This window comes from Lycium barbarum, chromosome 12 (genome assembly GCF_019175385.1).
Source record: "Lycium barbarum isolate Lr01 chromosome 12, ASM1917538v2, whole genome shotgun sequence".
In the NCBI taxonomy this organism is placed as follows: domain Eukaryota; kingdom Viridiplantae; phylum Streptophyta; class Magnoliopsida; order Solanales; family Solanaceae; genus Lycium; species Lycium barbarum.
Window position 1 is genome coordinate 67,808,652 of NC_083348.1, and position 15,890 is coordinate 67,824,541.

The window sequence follows — 15,890 nt, forward strand, 5'->3', positions numbered from 1 at the left end:
TAAATAGCTAACTTGCTGGGGAGCGGCCACAACAAGACTTTAGAACATACTGATCTCTATCTAAATGACTTTCCCGTCAACAAAAGGTCGGCGATTTCATGGAATCTATAAGGCAGATTTTTCAATCTCCTACAAAAAATCATTTTTTTTTTCAAACAATCTCAGTGCTCGTCAAGATCTAGTCATTCTACTAGATGAATACTAATTTCTGACTTGATCTTGGAATAGAAGTTTCAGGCTTTCAGCCGATTTCATCACATTTGCCTTTGCTGTCGGATTGGTTTTTCTACATGATTAAACAGCGAGAATTCTAATTTCTTCATAGCCTGCACACACCACGACAAATCACAACATTGGTTATTAAGATCACTTTGGATAAAGCTATGTAACGCATAGATAAGTTGTTTCATCTCCAAAAAACTCAAAATGTCAACTGGGAGAAAATTATTGAGGAACTGAAAGAGTACCCATGAATAGTACGTCAGTCAAGGCATTAACAAATTAAAGGCCCATGCCATGTGCTCTGGATGTATATATACCAGTGGCAAAATAATCATATCGAATCAACTTTACATTAAGGTTTCATATGTAGGTTGCTAACTATTCTATGCTCCATAGATATCGGCAAATCATTTAAAAGTATAAGGCAGAGCAAATTTTAAACCTATACATCAAGTAAAATTAGACAAAATAGTAAGCTGCATCCAAAAGATCTTGACACATAAAAGGGAATTTCTGGTTAGTTCATTTTCAATTATCACAACAAATAACGCATAGAAATTGAATTTATTCGTTGTTAAGATATCAATACAGCAATATTGAGATAATAGCACTTTAGGTCCCTTAGAATTCTAATTGTAGTTCTTGTGATACACATGACTAAGTATTTTTAATTTTTAATTAAGTAAAATATGTGTTTCCGGTTCCATTATATATAATAGGAGGACATGTTATATTTAAAGTACTTTTATAATTATATCACCCTCCTCAAATATAGAGCAACAGTATAAACAAATGTAATACTAGATACTAATTAAATAATATAATGATTAATAATTCATTAACGATCTCAAAATTCACAGGCTGATGGATCAAAAATCATATTTTAACTAAATCAAGGTTAAATTTGTTTAGTTAAATATTACAAGGATCGAAATCAAAATCTGTCAATGTTTGAGGAACTAAAAACAAACATTTTCCCGAAAATATTTAAAGAAATATTTTTTATTTATTTTTGATTTTATGAAACTTACATTACACCTGGAAAAAAAGAAGGAAATTAGAAAGAAAAAGAAAAAATGAAAAGCCAAGATGAGCACCTCTGTTGTCCTCATCTCTCAGGTTCTCAACCTTGAACATCGTATTAAGGTATTGTTTCTATGGCTAATGTCGTTGTTTTGTCCTTAATCATCCTCCTCTCCAGCTTTCTCATTCTTCCAGCTATCGCAAATCCCCGAATCGAGCTCGTCTATAAATTCTGCGGTGTAGATCATGCAGACAATGTTTCAGAATTCAATGAAAACTACGCTAATGCAATCGTAGCCATGGAATCTGACATGAAAGCCAATAAATTTTCCATTTATGGAGAAGGGTTGTCTCCGAATAGAATTTACGTGTTGGCTCAATGCATGGATGATCTTTCCAAGGAAGATTGTGATATTTGTTTTTCCACCATTAAAACACAATTGCCTGGTTGTTTTCCTCATAGTAGTGGTCGTGTTTTTTTCGATGGTTGCTTCATGAGATTCGAGAATTATAGCTTTTTTTATGAATCTTCTTCTCCTCATGATGTCAAAGTAATTTCTCTTTCCCCTTAATTTTTCTTTGTAATTTTCTTACGTCTTTCTATGGGATTTATGTGTTCTGCTTACCTGTATAAGAAGTAAGAATGTAAAAGTCCCATCTTGAAGACATAATTCAATATAACATGCTATTAGCAAAATTAGTGGCGGAGTCAGGAATTTTAATAAGAGATCAAAAGAAAATGCAAGAACGTAATATTGGTATTTATTTAGACCTGCAACTTAAAACAACTTTTTTGGCAACCTTTGCCGCTGTAGTGAATCAATAATTTACGTATATGTATACAGAACTAAGTTTTCCCTATTTACACATTATGATTTTCTAACGAAGGGATTCAAGCTGATGATCTTTGCCTCTTACTAGTAAAGGAAAAAATCCTATATATTTTATTAGTCGAGCCTAAGTGTCTTTTACTATAATATAATAACAGAAGGTAAGAGTAGCTCCATCCTTGATGAAAATATGTGACCATCGCAATTAGGAGAGAATATACTTTTATTGCTTAATCATATCTTCAACACGCTGCCTCACGAGAGGGCCTAATTCTTTTTTGATGAAAAAAGCACGCGGTAATTCTTTTAGATAATGGGTGACAGTGTACCTGTTTTGATACCATATATGTTGCAGTGTATGGCCCCTCATCTTAAACTAAGCTTTTAGGAGAAGTGCACTTTTATTTAATTAATTACTATGGCTAGCTTGTTTGTGGTCCTCATGGTTGTCTTTTTTGGTAAAATTTGAATAAAGAGATGCAGTGATGCAGTGAACTTGAAGAATGATCAATTTAGGGATTTGACAACCAAAGTCGTTAAGGATGTGGTTAACATGGCCCCAATTCATGGTGGCTATGCGGAAGGACGAAGGAATGCACATGGTTTGTCAGTTTATGGCATGGCTAACTGCTGGAATACTTTGGACGAAAAATCATGTGCTGATTGCCTATTAAACGCAAGCACAGCTGTTCTTAATTGTTTGCCATCCATTGAGGCACGCTCCCTTAGCGTCGGCTGCTATTTTCGTTACTCAGAGTATGAATCTAGCGATGGTTCTAATTTCTTACGTAATACTAAAGGTCAGCTGTACATCTCATTTCTACACTTGAAAATATATTTCATGGGATTTTAATCATTTGTATTGCTAAAGTATTTAACTAATATACACTAACAATATATAATATCTTTACACAATTGGTTAATTTAAGAAGGATTCATTTTACAGGAGCTATTTTCATGTACCTTGCATTTATTCTTGTTGCTGTTGGTGTATGCATAGTCGCTATTCTGGTTGGATATATTGTGGGGACAACTCTACATGAAAAACGAGTGAAACATCAGACGAAACATAATGGTAATTCATCGGATCTTGAGTCATCAGTTATGAAGAGGAGCCTGCATTTCAAATATTCAACACTAGAGAAATCCACAGACAACTTCAGTGAAGAACGCAAGATTGGCCAAGGTGGATTTGGTGAAGTCTTTAAAGTATAAAAGCATACTACTTCCTTTTCTTACTCTTTTTCCTTTTCCTCACCCCTATTTTGCTTCTCTGCTTTGACAATGCTAAATAAGTCTAGAATATTTCTGAAGTAGGGGACTTTGCCAGATGGTAGAGAAATTGCTATCAAGCGGATGTTTTTAACTACAAAAATTCGGAATGAAGAGATATCCAATGAAATAGACGTTATCGGGGAAGCCCAACACCAGAATTTGGTTCGCTTCCTTGGTTGTTGTTTCACTGATGATGACAGCTTTCTTGTCTATGAGTATCTGGAAAATAAAAGCCTTGATCTTATCTTATTTGGTACGTATTTTGTTCTTAAGATCTTTAATTCTTCTCCTCCTTCCTCGATGTTAAGTTATTTGCAACTAGAAGCTATGTATTACCCTACTTGATATTCTTGACTGTATGCATGGAAGAAAGATCCAAAGAAGAAGGAAGAATTGGATTGGAAGAAAAGGCTTAGGATAATCGAGGGGACAGCTGAAGGTTTGGAATACCTTCACAACGACTGCCAAGTTCGAATCATTCATAGAGACATCAAACCTAGTAACATCTTACTAGACTCAAAATATCGTCCCAAAATTGCAGATTTTGGTCTCGCCAGGTTAGTGCATTTACTTTAGGTCCGTTGCTTTCTAAGAGTTAGAGTCTTCTTATATAACATTGGAGTAAGACGAGCTTAAATGGAGCAACATGGACAATGAGAATTCATAAATGCGACTTCAACTTACTTGGAATTGTGTTGTAATTGTTATTTGTTGTGTTGTTGGGCTTGCCAGGTTTAATATCAGGGAAAAAGGAAGTGCACCTCTTGTCATTGCAGGCACATTGTATGCAATGAAGAACTTGAATTTGATTAACCTCTTACCATTCTTCACTTTGTCCTAACCCGTGCTAATCCCAATACCTGCAGCGGATACATGGCTCCCGAGTACCTTGCTCAAGGACAATTAACAGACAAAGTGGATGTTTATAGCTTTGGAGTTCTTATCCTAGAAATAGTAAGCGGACGGGAGATAAACAAATTTCCAGCTGATGACACTCTAGACACCATTGTAACCATTGTAATTTCCCTCACAACACTGTCTGTCGGATTTACTTCTAGAGTTGTAAAAAAATATTTACACAATCAGGTTATTTATAAGGTAAATGCATGTAAATCTCTATGATAATATTACTTGATGACATGATAAAAATGATAACTAACTTGCTATAATAAGTTAAACTCCGTTGATCGTGTAAGAAATCCTTATTTCTTTTGTTATATTTCTAAGTTCAACAGAATTCTGTGTTTGAGATTATCTTGTTAATTTAACGTGCAGGCTTGGAAACATTTCAAGGAGAAAAGGGCATCTCGAATAATAGATTTGAGCATGGAGATAGAAGATGTGGATGAAGTACTAAGGGTAGTTCAAATTGCCCTGCTATGTACTCAAGAGTCACCTATTATGCGTCCAGATATGACAACAATTATTAAACTACTTACACAAGAAAAAATAGAAGTGCCCGTTCCATCAAAGCCTCCTTTCATTGAGGATTCATTTCATGGTTCTGAACGAGATGGCTCTATTATTCATCGGCTTCATCCCTCTGGATCATCAGTTGATTCTTGCAGATATTATGACACTCAACAAGATAATGGCTCTTCTCATCGGCATCATCCCTCTGCATCGATTGATTCTTATTATGACACGGAAAGTGTTTTAGGATGACAATGATGCTCTCTTGTTTGAAATTTATGGCCTCTCCAAAGACAGAGCTAGACATTCAATTTCATGAGGAGAATGAAGAGTTTCTTCAGAGCTCAGATCAGACGATTTTAGAGCTTATTATGAAGCTAACCACCTGTAAAATGAACGTATCCGTTTTCCCAGCTTGCTCTGATCAAGAACAGATAATCCCGGAATCCTGCAAAAGGAGCTGAAAAGACCAGATAACTAGAAAATTAAGTTATGTAAATTGACAGTATAAAGTTTTTTATATCGCTATATAGCAAGGTAGTTACCAGTTTTACAAGATTGCCAATTAATGTTTATAATAGAACTTTTACCTATAATACAACTATAAAAGTGATCTTAATGTGTAAATATTTTTCACACTGTCATTGCAACGGTTCTGCTATGGTATATTGGTGTGCTCACTGAGTTACTGTTATTTATCTATTTAACGTCTTTTCTTTTTTAATACAAAAATATCAACCGTGAAAGGAAAAAAAAAGAGTACTTCGGCAACTGCAACAATGCTAGACCTAGAACGCATCAGAAAAGCAAAATCTGATTTTCTAGTTCATTACAAATGTTATTTTATTTATATGAACTGATAGAACCTATGAGTCCACCAAAATAGTCTAAAGGGACCTGGTCCCTGAACTGTTTTCACAGATAAAGACATAAAGTAAATAAGGCAGGATATTTACGTGAAAAACTCCTTGTTCAAGGGATTAAAAATCATGACCTACCCCAGTAGGATTTCCAACTTCACTAAACTGAGCAACGTTTCAGATTACAAGCTTTTGCAATCTAGGAATTAGACCACTAATCCCTCCTCTTACAATAACTCCATTGCAAGCACACTCTTGACTAACTCTAGTCAAGTACCAAACTGATTCAACTAACTCTGGCTGAACCTTAACACCATTATGACTAACTCTAGCCAAGTGTTTACAACAAAAGCTTGATAAAAACAAAACACCTACAAAACCCTTCTTGAAGAAGTGTAGGTTTACAATGTAGATATCACAAAGACAAAGACTAGACAACTCTAGGACTCAAAACACCTTCCATTGATGAGATCTGGTCCTTGAACTTTTCTTAGCTTTGTTCTTGAAAGCACCAAGAGAACTATGACGGCTACACTTGTATAGATCTGGATTTCTAGGTTTTCAAGTGATGGGTTAATCAATGCCAACATATTGTTTAAATAAGAACTCAAATGAGAGCATGTGAGGATCATGTGAGAGGCATGTGACCTAGATAGAGACGTTACACTGGTCTTATGCTTTTAGCATGCTTGCAGTTGTGTTGTTGTGGTACTGCCTGTCGGAACAGTATCACAGCTTTACAGCTGTCGTGTAACGTATAGTGCCCAGGAGACTTGATCAAAGACATGGTCCTTGTCATGTTTGTCAAATCATCAAAATTATGAAATGTCATAACTCATCAATTTTTCCCCTTTCGATGATGTCAAACTTGTAATTGATATTCCTCCTGAGAACCAGGTTTCCTCTGTATAGTAAACCTCAGCAACATGAGAGTATGCAGTTTTTCATTTGTGCCTGTAAGACCAGGTTCCCCATGCGGAATAGATCCTCAACTACATGTTGACATTTTCACCTTTTATACCTGTGCAACATTCAATCAACGAAATTAAGCTCATTTGGGACTAGGTTCCCCAGTGGATGTGGCCATCAACATCGTGTTGACATTTTCACTTTTTATTTGCATCCATTGTGCAACATATGATTAACTAACAAACTTTCTTAAAACAGTTAGTCATATTGATCACGAATCAATCAGTTAATCATATTGATCATCAATTAACATCAAATCTTTCCCCTTTTGGCATCATTGAAAAGAGTCATAAGATTAGCACAAAGCCTAAAGAAGTTCAAAAATATTAGCTCAGGCCATTTGGGCAACTCAGTATGAATAATAACAGAAGCAGCCAAAGCAATACTTAAGGAGAAGCATATGCACAAATCAGATATATTGCTATTGAAGCTGGTCGTTAATTAAAAAAAAAACTTAAAAGCCAATTGTAGCAAAAACATACAAAATAACGTTGCCAACGTGCCAATATCATCATCACAGACCAAAATGAAGTATCAACAAAAATAGAGACGGGGTTGAGGAAAGGGATCATGGATTTGCAGGTTTAGTGGGGTTGAAAGCACTGAGCATCCTATCTAGCCTGTAATTTACAGCTTTATGAGTGGCCTAGAGCTCCTCCTAAAGTTCTTCAACCTTCTTCTTCAGCTTGGCATTGTCTTCTCTCAGCTCAGCAACCTCTGCTGTTTGCACCCCACTGGGACCAGGTCCCTCTATATTCAACTTAGCATTTTCTACTTTCAACAAGGCATTTTCAACCTGCAGTCTCTCCACCTCAACTAAGGTCTTCTCATTTGCCTCAATGAGACTAGAGACAGTAGAAGTAGATCCAGCTCCCCCTTTTTTTTCACAATATCACACTCATCTAGTATGCCCAAAGAAAACATATGTTTCTTAATTCCCTTGGTGACTTTTCCAGTGACAACCTTGAAGTTCTCAAACACCTTTGTCAGCAGGAAACCATAGGGGAGACCGTGCTTGCCATCTCTTTTGTCCACAACCTTTATCATGTGCTCGATCATAATGGAGGGTAGGCTGACCATATGTCCACCATCCAGTATCCCCATCAGGAACAGGTCCTTCTTAGATGCGATACACCTTTTCCCCGTCCTGGGCAATACCACTTTGTTGACAAACTCAAATAGAAGCTGATATTGAGGCTTAATTTCTTGTAAGGTGTCTCAGTGGTCACTGACTCTCCTATCCTGACTATAAGGCTTTTGAAGTCATCAGATGCCTTGATATCCTTGTTATTTCCCAGCTTATTCACTCCCTCAGTTGGGACATTCAGAATTTCTCTCAACTGAGTCTCATCCATTGTAAAATCAACCTTGCACACTAAGGTATGGTCATCAGTATACTGCAAGTTCACAAAGAAATCAGATACTTCCTTCTCTTAGGCTAACGCAGGACCTTCAAGTAGATGGTCCCATTGTTGAGCTCTCAAAATATCCATCAACTCGTCTAATCCTTGGTGTCCAGCCACCTCAGGATCAAACACTCTTCCAAGCAACACCTTTTTCCCTCTTAGATTTTCTTGCCTCAATTTTTCTTCATCCTTCCTCATTTTTCCTTGTTTGGAAGAACCAGGTTCGTTGCTTACATTCACCTTTCTCCTTTTGGATGAACCTGCCTCTTCGGACTTGTTGCTCTTCCTTTTCCTTAGGGACTTATAAGCTCTCTTCCCTTTGTTCACTTCAGTAACATCTTTCTCAATTTCCACCTCACTCACTGTAGTTTTCTCCTTTTCAACTACATATTTTCCTTTTCTTTTAGAATTTTTCCTTTCCAAAAGAGTCTGCTCCTCTTCTTCCTCCTGTGTCTCAAGCACAGTCACCACTTCTTCCTCATCTCTTAATCGGCTTAAATTAGCAGTTTTTACCTTCTCTTCCTTCTTGTACTCTTCTCTTTACTTGACTGAAGAGTAGATTGAAGTTGTGCTCGGGTTTAGGGTCTGTCAATGGATGGTTTCTTACTTTGTTGTGAAGAGATTTTCTTAGCAATATGTTTGACCTTGGTTATGCTTACCTTTTCAGACGATTTTGAGGAACCCGGTCCCCTTTCTGAGAATCCTTTCCCTAGAACAACAATAGTGGATAGGGGTGCAATAACCAAACATTCTCCTTCGGTACCATTTCTCTTATTCACAGCTTTGGTTTCTCCGAGACTCCCCTGTTCCCCCTCAGTCTCTATGTTCTCCTTCTCAGTCTCTTTTTACTTCTCCTGTGTTTCTATACTCTCTTTCTCAATCTCCCTTCAACAATTATATCTTCCTCAAACTCTCTCTCGGCAATATTACTTACAACCTTCCCTACAATGTCATCAAGGTTCTTACCAGCATTGTCCAAACCAAAGCATTGTCCAAACCAACTTTCACATTTTCACTTCCCAATTCAGCAACATCACGGACCACATTGTCAACAAAGTCTTTTAAGTTTTCTACTTTATCACTTACAAACGCACCACCACCTGACACAATCTTTCCTATTTCATCACCAACATTTATATGTATAACATTTTCAGACAAACTCAATCCCTTTTCACGACTGTCAACCACAGTATCATCGACTAAAGTACCTTTACTTCTTTTGTACTAACAAAAGGGTTGGAGTTACCTAAATTTTGGGGCTTTTCTTCTGAAACCCTTATTTCAGTAACAGGTACCACCTCTTCTATCCTTGAGACTTCAGCACCCTTGCCTTGACTTGACACCTCTATCCTATCGTCATTTTCAACTATTTCCTCTGTATGATCGAGAAGTTAGGAGGTCGTTATGGTCTTGGAACTAGTGTCAGAGTTGGGGTTTTCAGATAAAGTGGGATTTGTAGATATGGAGATGAACTCTTGTGGTGTTTGTCCCTTTCGAGTTCTAGAAGGACTAGGAACGATTAGTTTAGGTGACTACATAGTAGGATTTTGGGTAGTAGAGATGTGAACTTTTAGGGAAGAAGAAGGTGATTGTGGGTCTTGTTAGGTCCAAGGTTTCACCTATTAATTTTGATGATAACAAACCAACATAATTATTAATAAAAAAATATTTACTTGTGATAAATTTATTTTTGATACAGGTTTATTTGATGAAGAAGGATTTGGTGAAGATCTAATCAAATATGGAAAAGAAGATATTACGAAAAAGTTTGGAATCAAGGTGCAAGAATTATGGAAAGAATATTTACTACGATCCTATGGAAGGAAAATATTCTATGAAAGGAAAAGATCAAGATCAATTTGTTGCGCAAGGAAGATCCAAAATCTATGGAGTATTAAGAAGTCTCAAGATCATAAAAGAGTCCATATTCAAAGTGATTAAAGTCCAAATTCAAGAAGACGAATGTGATTACATTCTAATCAAGATCCACGCTCAATGAAGAGGATCTTGAAATTCTCTTGGGTTGCCTAAATAAAAGCTCATATTTGTACAAGTTGGAAGAAGAGTGCAGAGAAAGTAATAAACTAATGGGAAGAATATTAGTTATTTTGGGAAGAAGATATTCAAATTTGAATTTCAAATTTGAATATATTTACCGCAAGCTTGGAAAGAGGGTTATGGATTTTATTACAATATTAAGGAAAGACTATTCATATGATTTGAAGATTGGCACAAGATTTACAAATGGAAAGGAATATTAGGGAATATTATAGCATCAGCCAAGGATGGTAAATATTTATTTCTTGATATGAGAGATCTTCCATATTGACTATGGCTGAAATTAAAGGAAGCTATGATGATTGAGTTATATTTTTTGAAGGAAGACTTTTGATTGAAGTAATACTTAAATGGAAAAGTTTCAAGCAAAAAGGCCATCAAGGAAGTAAATATAAAGGATCTTGTTTAGATTGGACCTCACGTGGAGAAGAATTGAAATTATGAGCACTTACTACATTGATGGAGCATTAATATTTTACTACAAAGGGAAAAGTCTTTTACTCTACATGGAATGAGGATTCCTTTCCTTACCAATAATAAATCTGGAAGCATGAATCAAGACATACATCAAGACTGCAGTCAAAGGGACGTTGAAGAAAAAGTCAGTACCAAAGGAAATTCTTTTCCAAAATTAAAAGACCAGTTCAACAGCTAAACTATTCAAGACCAAGTATAAAAAAGAAGACAAGTGCAACAAATTAATATACGCAGCCACTTATACTTTCGTCACAACCTTCTCAAGTTCTTTGCTCTACTTTTAATAAGCATTGTAATCCTGAGTGACTTACTGTGTAAAAAAAAAAAGAGGAGAGATATAGTATAGTTGGTGAGGATTTGTATTGAGAGGTTGTGTCATTGTTTGTTTCTCTGGTGAGCGAGTGAAAACCAAAGAGTCATTGTTGGTGAGCAAGTGAAAAACCAACTTTGTGCGTTGTTGGTGAGCGTGTCAAAACCAACCCTTGTTCGTTGTTGGTGAGCGAGTGAAAACCAACCTTGTGAACTTTGGTGGTGAACGAGGAAAACCACAAAGGTTGTACTCAACTCAAAATACAAAGAGCTTAAAGAGATAACTTCCTTGCAACCCAAGGGGACTGAATTAGGATACCACATTGGTTCCGAACCAGTATAAAAATTCCTGGTGTCATTTATTTTATTGCTCTCATATTATATTCTGCAACCTTACTATTTGTTGTGGTTTATACTTGTGCAAATCGAAGGACTAACAATTTTGTGTAAGCTGTCTCGCTATTAGTCGACTAGAACCAAACAGTAGTCGACTGAGACCAAACAATAGTCGACTAGATTTTTAATAGGCTTACAATTCACACCCCTACCCCCCCCCCCCCCCCCCCCCCTCTTGTACTTTCAGGTCTGTTGCAGTATGGATTTTTTAAGGTGAAAAAGTGGGATTTGTTTCTGTAGCAACAGGGGATGAGGATTCACTGTTAGACATGGTCGATTTTGGGTAAGGAGATGAAGAAGGTAGTAAGGTTTGATGAATTTGGAAATATTGAGAGTAAAGTGAAGAAGAGAGACAAGAATGAATTTTGGTTTAAATGGGGGTAAGAAAATGTTACGTTTCAGACGGGTCGGTTCAGAGGAATTGTAACGATTGGGCTCCCCTTTTTTTCAAAAAAAAAAAAAAAACGGGAACTAATAATGACATAGCACTCAGGAAAAATTAAAAAATATGTAAGTGCTTGAAAATACTACTAACCTTAGTCAGAGGGACCAGGTCTCTTGACAATTTTGATAAAAGCTTAGGTAGAAACTCTGAAGAGTGCAATGTCTCCAATGTTTATGTTATCCTAAGATTGCCATGTAAGCATACCTGTAACGGTATAAGAGTGAGTTAGATATCTCTAAGAAACACTTTACGCATTGTACCTTTTCTCTTAACATAGCCCGTCATTGAGGAGCCATTGGATGATTTTGAACAAACCCAACTCCAGCTGATTTCTCTCAAGAAGCTTCCGACTTAATGTCTTAATGAAAATGCGTGCAAATTGGTATATCTTGCAGACCTTCATGTAAAAGGACACTTTCTTCACATTATCCCATTCCATAAGTACTCTTCATATTCACCACGAACCCAGTTCAAATATCTTCAGCATATCTATCCAAGCTGAAGTTATCTCCAGAAGAAGAGTAAGGACCAGGTCCTTCCACCTCACAAGATACTTCTGTACCCTCATAGCTATCTTCAATAGAGACTCTTTTCAACTTGGTTGAATTTTAGCATACGACCCAACACTTAACACAAAGTAGTGTTTTCCAACAATTAGTGTGCAACAGAGATCCACTTGACACCTCAGTGGTCTCAATATCCTCCATCCTGAACCTTTGAGCAATTCCTTGACACACTTCAGTTGACTGATCAAAGTGCCTTTTGATGGATGCTATTGGCAATCCTAAGAAGAGATTGGCCTCATTTGCCATTCTCACTTCTGAGTTACTGTCGATGAGCTTGGCACACTCTTTACATGGGAAAAATAAGAGGTTTATCAGAAATGCATCTGGACCAATCAACGAATTTTATCCTCTTTTCTTAAAGGACAGAATGTTGTCACCTCTTTCCTCCTGTCAAGCCAATTTTTAGGAGAAAACTTTGACAAATCTTCCATTTCATGCCCAGGGTGCTAGCTTTGAGAACTGAGGAACCTTATCAAGCTGGAGTGATAACCCAGGAGCCTCGAGACCTTTAACAACTATAAGCTTGCTTTAACACAGCCCTCACTTTTCAAGTATGCATTTGAGAATTTGTGAGAGGAACTTTGACATCCATCTGGAACCATGTGATTTCATATGGGATACAGAAGCAATTTATACCCTGATTGTTTCTGACTTTTCCACTGGCACAAAAATCTCATTGCAGTTACTTCCCTCTTCTTATTTATCTTCTTGAGTCACAAGTCCTTCTTTGTCCCTTGTGGTGTTTTTCAAGTCATCAAGGCTTATTGCAAAATACCATGTTATACCCTATTTTAACCGGAGTCAAAATAGTTTACAACATCCCGGTAATTCCGGGGTTAATTAAAGTTAAGGGAGTCGCCACCTAATTATTTATGGTGAATTAGGACACCTAAAGCTATTAAAGTTATTTTCTAAAGTTAACTGCATGTTTTAAAGTCTACAAAACCAAAAAGGTCTAGGTAAGGGTTCAAACTAATCTAAAAGGAAGGTATTAGGCACCCTTTAGAATCCATTAACAATGGTTAACCGACCGGACTTTATGTTAATTAATTAGGCTTTGGGAGGTCGTTAAAACACAAGTGCTAATGCATCTCGTGGAAAACTGGTATGTTAAAACTGCATAGCATTTAGATAACTGAACTCCTGATTTAAGACTTGATTTTTAAAAGAATGTTTGGGACCAAAACGTACCAAAGTTTGAGAACGTCTTATTGCAAAGCAAGGCAAACTTTGGATCCTTTTAATAGACTAGATAAAGGCAAAATTAGTTACTGGAAAAAGTTTGGATTCAAAGTTGGTAAAAAAAACGAGTTTAAAATTGAATAACAATTTTTAATAGTTAGCTTAACTATACTAAATGTAAAAAAGAAAACAACTCTGGTTGTAGTAGAATCATTTGGAAACTAGAATGGGGTTTTTTTTTTAAAAAAAAAGTTACTATTTGGATACTTGCTGAAATAATATATACTACCAATCATTCCCTCTAAGCTTGGTGTTATCCCTTACACGTTAAATGTCCTACTAATATCAGGAGGCAGAAAACGTTAAATGATTAAATAAAGTCTAACAGTTAATGCCATAACGATCTAGTTTTCAACACACAAACACATAAGTTAGCAAACAGAGGGGAAAAAAAGACACAAGATGATGAGCATGTTTTCCATTCAGTTCCCCGGAGATAGTAAACTGCCCGCAGGCTTCATTATTCAACGGACGTAAAGGAGGAAATAATATCAAGTTGGCTCCGTGCGGCATCAGCGTCGTTGAGTCTCAAGTGAAACTCTTCGACTCTGGTAATCATGCAAACATTAAAAGAAGAGAAAATAAAAAGGATTAGCAACGGGAAATTTAATTTCTCAACAAAGCACGATAAATGCCAACAGACAATTAAAATGGAATGCACGTTCAACCAAGTTCTGATAATTATATATAGCGTACAACCTTAATTAAACAAATACAGCAGAATTATTTAAGGGAATAGACCTCTGTAAATAAAATATGCAGGCAGGTTTTAGGAAGCACATTATGCAGGCAGGTTCTCTCTAGTCTAAATATCAGTTTTAGTAAAGGTGAGACCAAATGTGAAGCTAACTGTTTTTTTTCACATGTTTTATAGTGTCTAGCAACTTAGCAGATTAGAGGATGAGGCATGGATCAAAGCAGAACCATACTGATCGCATAAGCTTAGCACAATCATACTTAAGGTCACACCCTATGAAATTAGTTACACACAACAAAGACTAACTGAAAGTAAGGCAAGGAGGTACAAATTATTCTTCTCTTTCCAGTTTTGAAGCTAAATAAGGGTAGGTTAATGTCACCAAAAGCATGGTTCATTGATTAAAAAGGGGAAATGATTCTAAAGAAGACCAAACAGCAACATAATATTCTACTTAACACTGAATAAGGCAACATATACTGTTGAAACTGTCAAGCACTCAAATGTATTCAAAGGAACAATTTAGCATTCGTTTAGATATGGATAGCTCCTCAAACTGATCCTGGACAATCAGATAGCCAGATGTATGTTAAGTGTAGCCTCAACATGTGACAACAGTTCAAGCATAACTGAGCTTGTCTTTAGAGGCAGTAATCATGCACTTAGTAGCAACAAAAATTCCCAAAGGTAGTTCTGGTTACTTTCTAGTGAGACCTACCACTTTGAACTTAAAAAGAGTAATTTCAGCTAGTGACATTAGCATTTGAAGGAAGACATGGTGTTCTGCTTCATACCTTTAAACACGGCATTCAGACCAACAGTTAGACTTAAACAGACCCAATTGACTAGTCCTAAGCATAAACAATGTGCTTGATACCTACTGACCAATTGAAACCGAACAAATACATAAATGCATGCTAAACTAATTAGAAGAAACACGAATGACAAACATATAACTCCATACTTGGAATTTAATCTAAAACATCAAAAAACAATATGCAAACACATGCTGGAACAGGATCACACAGCAATAACAAACATAAAATGTGCTGATATCTAAACCAATCTAACAGTAACAATAAGCACAGATTTGAGTGAAATGGTAACAACAAGGCATCACAACATGATTTTCTATACTAACGGAATTCTAACGGAACAGTAAGTCAAAATGCATCAAATTTTACCTGTTGGTGGTCCAGTGAACGGGGATGCGGAGGTCTCGAATCTACTCTTGTATTGACAGATTCGAAACTCGAGTCAAAAAATTAAAGTGGATCTGTCGTAGTTAAAATTCTTTTGCCGAACAGCGACGTGAGTTAATCGAATCGTCAAGAACTTAACCTTTCGTCACAAATTTCATATCTCAACAAAAAGTGTTTTTCTGACTTAAAAAAAAGTTCAAGACCAGATTAAAAAAAAAAAAAACTCAAGACTCTGTGACAGAAAATATTCCGTATATCAATCATTCCCCCCGCAGCTAAGATCTTAGAGATGTATTTATAGGAAAAGGTTAGGGTTTTCTAGGTTCGAAATTGGGCGGGATTTTTGTTCAACGTTCGGATTTTGTGTGTACTTACACGATCAGAACAAAAGAGCAAATGGACAAAATCCCTTTAAAACTTGTACAAAGAACTAATAAAGAAAAGGTTTTTCCTTCACAAATGGACGAAAACATTTAAAGTTGTTTCAGATACCAGGCAGA

At 36.4% G+C, this 15,890-nt stretch overlaps 2 protein-coding genes across 2 annotated transcripts; one reads left to right on the plus strand and one right to left on the minus strand.

Annotated features, from left to right (window-relative positions):
- Positions 1-1,379: 1,379 nt before the first annotated feature.
- Positions 1,380-5,015, plus strand: LOC132624382 (cysteine-rich receptor-like protein kinase 46). Its single transcript, XM_060339169.1, has 8 exons — positions 1,380-1,796; positions 2,551-2,875; positions 3,022-3,284; positions 3,393-3,603; positions 3,724-3,907; positions 4,083-4,133; positions 4,217-4,448; positions 4,626-5,015. Exons 1-8 carry the CDS (start codon positions 1,380-1,382, stop codon positions 5,013-5,015), a joined length of 2,073 nt encoding a protein of 690 aa, XP_060195152.1.
- Positions 5,016-8,025: 3,010 nt separating this feature from the next.
- Positions 8,026-12,495, minus strand: LOC132624383 (uncharacterized). The gene is made up of 6 exons (XM_060339170.1): positions 12,367-12,495; positions 12,149-12,257; positions 9,245-9,373; positions 8,965-9,113; positions 8,658-8,707; positions 8,026-8,536 (listed from the first exon to the last, which is right to left on the minus strand). The coding sequence occupies exons 1-6, from the start codon at positions 12,493-12,495 to the stop codon at positions 8,026-8,028; spliced, it is 1,077 nt and encodes a 358-aa protein (XP_060195153.1).
- Positions 12,496-15,890: the final 3,395 nt, after the last annotated feature.